Source organism: Anarrhichthys ocellatus, unplaced genomic scaffold, assembly GCF_004355925.1.
Source record: "Anarrhichthys ocellatus isolate YVR2014 unplaced genomic scaffold, GSC_Weel_1.0 scaffold3602, whole genome shotgun sequence".
NCBI classification, from domain to species: Eukaryota; Metazoa; Chordata; class Actinopteri; order Perciformes; family Anarhichadidae; genus Anarrhichthys; species Anarrhichthys ocellatus.
In genome coordinates this window covers 1-5461 of record NW_022283576.1, presented here as the reverse complement: position 1 = coordinate 5461, position 5461 = coordinate 1, and the positions used below count along the sequence as shown (strand labels likewise).

General features: G+C 42.2%; 1 protein-coding gene across 1 annotated transcript; it reads left to right on the top strand.

The window, feature by feature from the left end:
* The first annotated feature begins 561 nt into the window (after positions 1 to 561).
* On the top strand, positions 562 to 5329 carry LOC116379034 (brefeldin A-inhibited guanine nucleotide-exchange protein 2-like). Its single transcript, XM_031840951.1, has 7 exons — positions 562 to 945; positions 1757 to 1903; positions 2589 to 2768; positions 2982 to 3294; positions 3429 to 3578; positions 3725 to 3849; positions 4608 to 5329. Exons 2-7 carry the CDS (start codon positions 1835 to 1837, stop codon positions 4743 to 4745), a joined length of 975 nt encoding a protein of 324 aa, XP_031696811.1. The 5' UTR covers positions 562 to 945; positions 1757 to 1834; the 3' UTR covers positions 4746 to 5329.
* The last annotated feature ends 132 nt before the right edge of the window (positions 5330 to 5461 follow it).

The following is a 5461-nucleotide window of genomic DNA, read 5'->3' as shown; positions in this document are numbered from 1 at the left end:
TATGTATATATATGTATGTATGTATGTATATATATGTATGTATGTATGTATATGTATGTATGTATGTATGTATATGTGTATGTATGTATATATGTGTATGTATGTATGTATATATGTGTATGTATGTATATATGTGTATGTATATATATATGTATATGTGTATGTATGTATGTGTATGTATGTATATATATATATGTATATGTATGTATATATATATATGTATGTATGTATATATATATGTGTATATATATGTGTATATATATGTGTGTGTGTATATATATATGTATATATATATATATATGTATGTGTGTATATATATGTATATGTGTAGATATGTGTATATATGTGTAGATATGTGTATATATGTGTAGATATATGTATATATGTGTGGATATATGTATATATGTGTTGATATATGTATATATGTGTGTGTATATATATGTATATATGTGTGTATATATGTATATATATGTGTATATGTGTATATGTATATATGTGTGTATGTGTATATATGTGTATGTGTGTATATATGTGTGTATATATGTGTGTATGTATGTGTGTATGTATATGTGTGTATATGTGTATATATGTATATATGTGTATATTTATTTATTTCTGCTGCTATAGGCAAACAGTTATTCAACATTCTGCTTTTCTAAGGTTTAAGGCTCAGTCAAATTCTGCACTGTGAAGATTTAGATGTACAGTAAAATGCTTCCACAGCACGTTATCTATTCACATCTACTGGAGTTGCCATTTCAAGTCTCGATGGGACCGTGTTTGTAGTTGACCCAGCTGTTTGCGCTCCTCATTCCCTGCAGGGATGGTACCGTGGTCCCACCCAGAGCCAACTACATCGAGGCGGACAAATACGTGCTGCCCTTCGAGTTGGCCTGTCAGTCAAAGTCCCCCCGGATAGTTAGCACCTCTTTGGACTGTCTGCAGGTTAGTATTCACACACACACACAGGCGTGTGCACACGAGTACAGTTAAATAATCTCAATCTCAATCTTCTGCTTTACTTTCTCACTGCCAGGTAATTATTGGTTGTTTTACCCATCTTGTGCTGGTTAGCAGGTGCTGGGAGATCTTGTTACACCCGTTTGACACTTCTGAAGTTCACCTGGAACAATGGCTCCACATTCCACACACACAAGCCATCCTTTAATCTGCTTGTAGCTTTTCGTAGTAGCTACACTTGTGTGGTCACATTGGTTATAATCCACTAAGAAGCCTACATTCAGTGTGCTAGTGCTGGAATGAAAATTAATTATTGAAGGACCACTCAGACTCACATTTTTATTATATCTTGTGTACCTGCTATGCGTTTTGTTTCATTTCTGTCCCTGTAATTGCTGGTGTTACTTGTCTTAATCTAAATGTACCCATGTAAAGCACTTTGTAGGTTCGTTTAGAAAGATGTTCTTAAAATGTAGTTTTATTGTTAATATTATCATAGTTGCATTATGGGAAATGTAGGACCCAGCGTTTTGGGACTTGACCCATACTTGACTCTAAAGGTCAGGATATCTTTGGCTCTGCGCCTCTTTTAAACACATGCTCATCTTTGATCAAATTAACCCGTAATAACACTTGTGAACACACAATGATTTTCTCACATACCCATAATTAAGAAACACAAACACTGAAATAAACCCTAAACTCACTGGGCTTGAATAATACAAGACCCTGACCTGCTCAGCGAGTTCCACACTCGCTCTGCCGCTCTAACCTGTGCACTGTTCCTCCCCGGTAGAAGCTGATCGCGTACGGCCACATCACAGGCAATGCCCCGGACAGCAGAACCCCGGGCAAGAGGCTCATCGACCGGCTGATGGAGACCGTCTGCAACTGCTTCCAGGGCCCGCAGACCGACGAGGGAGTCCAGCTACAGATCATCAAGGTATACGCGTCGCCTCACTGAACATCTGGCAGCCTTCAGATCCTCCAGCTGTCAGTGTTGTTGTCTCACAGCCGGGAGGAATGAGACACTTAAGTCCTCCATAAATAACATCGTTATTGAGAAAGGATCAAAGTGCCATTGACCATATTATATATCCTAACTAGTGCACACTTTTACCAATTTTATTCTCTTTTTTTCCTCACATTTATTCACATTTCCTGGTCACTTTTTTGGCTTGACAACCTGCCTCGTGTTTGGGCAGTAGGTGTGATTCATAACTACTGCTTGTTGAAGTTTCCTCTTTCTGAATGAAATACATATTCTGGTTGTTTGGCAAGGGCAAAGTCTCTCCTGCTGTAAGAAGCACTCCGTTTTATCACTGTTGACAAAAGATTCATAGCAGATAATCCACATGTTTGTCTTACAGTGACCGCTGACTGAGACCTGAATGTCGGTGACGTTTGTTTACACTGACTAATGCAAACTTGAACACAAAATGATATATCATGTTTTTTAATTATCATCTTTTGACTAACATCAAAATGAGTACGACAACCACACTTCTGCAACTTTTTACGCGCCTTTTATAGGGAAGTCGAGTGGTGACTCAGCAGGTACAGCGGCAGCATCTTCTAAACAAGACGGCCTGCCTGATAACTCTTGACTTCCTTCTCTCTCCTTCCAGGCCCTGCTGACGGCGGTGACCTCCCCGCACATAGAGATTCATGAGGGCACTGTGCTGCTCACCGTCAGGACCTGCTACAACATCTACCTGGCCAGCCGCAACCTGATCAACCAGACCACGGCCAAGGCCACTCTCACACAGATGCTCAACGTTATCTTCACCCGCATGGAGAACCAGGCTGTCAGTGCATTTAATGTTGTTACTCTATGTCCATACAACAGATCGTAGAGGTTGTAACTTGACGTTTTAATTGAAATAATGTGGAATCACAGGCTCACCACTATTTAACAATTTATTTTTATCCAATTTTTCCAAATGTCCTGACATCCAAATTCCGTTTTTATAAAATAATTCGTCTACATGGCTCCTCTTCTCCTTCCGCTGCCCCCACAGGCTCTGGAGGCCCAGGAGCAGGAGAAGGACCGGCTTCGTCTCCCCCAGCAGAACCCGTCTCCAGTGCCGGGTAATCGGAGGTCTGGCTCCCCCCGGTCTGACCGGACGCCTACTCCAGAGCCCCAGGGGTCGCCATCCCCGGCAGCCAGTTCTCCGGACCTCACTGCCACCGACACCACCAGCTCCACGCCCCCACCGCCAGCCCCTGACCTGGACCAGGACCAAGCGGCAGACACACCGTCAATCAATGGAGAACCTGAGGGCGACAGCGCTCCGATGAATGGAGGAGCGGAACAGGTCACGCCATCAAGAGGTATGTGTCAACTGTTTTGACAATCTGTTTTCCCTCTAAATCTTTAAGGAATATCTGAAGGTGTACCTGTGGATTGTGAAGTTATTCACATAATGGCTTCTTTAATCCTCATACTCTTTATTTAATTACATCAGATTCAGTTTTTGAAGATGAAGGTGTGGAGACACCTCCTGCAGTAGCTGAGGAAGTGGACAAACCAGAGAGCAATCCAAATCCACCAGAGTCATCGGCGACTGAGGAAGTGGAGGGAGAGCAACCGCCAACACAGGTGCTCAGTGGGACAGGTCAGAACTTACTATGTTGTGTATTAGTTATTCTCTCATTTACATCCTTTGTCTCTTATGTTCCGATAAATGTCAATACACTTGTCGGCGACTGTTTTTCTTTCATGGTCATGACCTGATAATATATCCTGTGGCCTCTCCTCCAGGAGGTGAGCACCCAGCCCACCCTGTCGATGACACAGAAGTTGCTCCCCCCAGAGTCAGAACAGATGGTCAGCAGATGAACGGCATCATTGAGGACCGCTCTTCTGTTTCCTCCACAGATATGCTGGTGAGCAGTGTTAACACATCAGTTATTAAACAACAGTACAGGTTCGAAATGAGAACAAACTTTTACATAAATGTCAGTTTTTGAGCCGAAACAAAGACCAAAATGTGTCCTACAAGTGACTTGGTTAGGCTTGTTTTTAGCCAAGCCCTTTGCCAGAAATGGCTTTTTACAGATCACTTGGGGCCCCTACTGGCTGGTTAAGACTAGTGAGCCATTGTAGCGGGCTAATTTCCTTATAAACTGAACTGACTTGTGGCAAGTCGAAGACTCATTGAGGTTTGGTTTTATTGACTAAAACGAGCAGTGGAGTCGTAGGAAGGGTATAGAGAGCCAGAGTAAATAAGTACAATTTATAAAGTTAATGCTTTATCCACACACTCTTGTCATAGTGTAGGAAAGCACATTGCTGTCACCAGATAAGTGACATCTTTGTTCAGCCAGTGTACCATTGAAGCATAGTGGAATTAGCAAGCGAGCTAGTTTGCTAACTAGCAGACAGCTAGCTAGCTGGGCAAACAGACGCACAGCGGGCTGGTGGCCAGCGGCAGCACTCCTCCTCACTCCCCGCCACTCTGGAGAAGGACAAGCTACCGAGCTAACTAGCCAGCCAACCACACTGACACCATAACACCGAACAAGAAAAGTTTTAAAATTACCTAAAAAGGTTGGAGCCAGACAAATCCGAGCTGTTTGAACTTTTTTTATGTTGTCGTATTGTTTGCAAAACAAGTAAGGCAGACTTTCTTCATCTGTCTCAGGATGCTGAGGCCCTGCAGGGACCCCACGGTGCCGCCCGGTTCTCTCACATCCTGCAGAAAGACGCCTTTCTGGTGTTCCGCTCTCTGTGCAAACTCTCCATGAAGCCTCTGGCCGAAGGACCTCCGGACCCAAAGTGAGTGCTTTGTTTCATACAACCTCTAAATGTACGATTACTTCTACAACAACCAGTCTGCTTTACTTTATCTCAGTCGGCCACGTTTCTGTTTTACATCACACCATGAAGATATTTTAAAAACAGTTTTTCAATCGATGAAGGGAAAACGCATCCTAAATCACCAACGCTTGTACTCTGAAAACCTTCCTTGACACACCTTTGGTCTTCTTATATGGCAACAGTTTGCCCAAACAAATACAGAGGCCTTTGACTTACGCACAGGGCTTCAGCTCAGTCTCCACAGGTTAGCTTGCCCTTTTCCATCATGGTGTGGCTGTCGTCTCTAGTTACTGTAACATTAGACCCTGAGCCCATCAGTGTGAATAGGCCAGAGTAAACTGAGCCCGGAAGAAGCTCACAAAGAAGTCAGTCTGACCTACATTAAATAAATACCACGGCGGACCACCATTATACCAAAGTATCTTGTGTTTCTCTCAACTTAGAGTAAACTGGAACACTATTTATTGATATGAAGGCGCATTTATATATACTGAGCATGTTGAGATGTGTGTGTGTGTGTGTGTGTGTGTGTGTGTGTGTGTGTGTGTGTGTATATATATATATATATATATATATGTATATGTGTGTGTGTGTATATATATGTATATGTATATATATGTGTATATATATATATGTATATGTATGTATATGTATATGTATGTATATGTATGTATATGT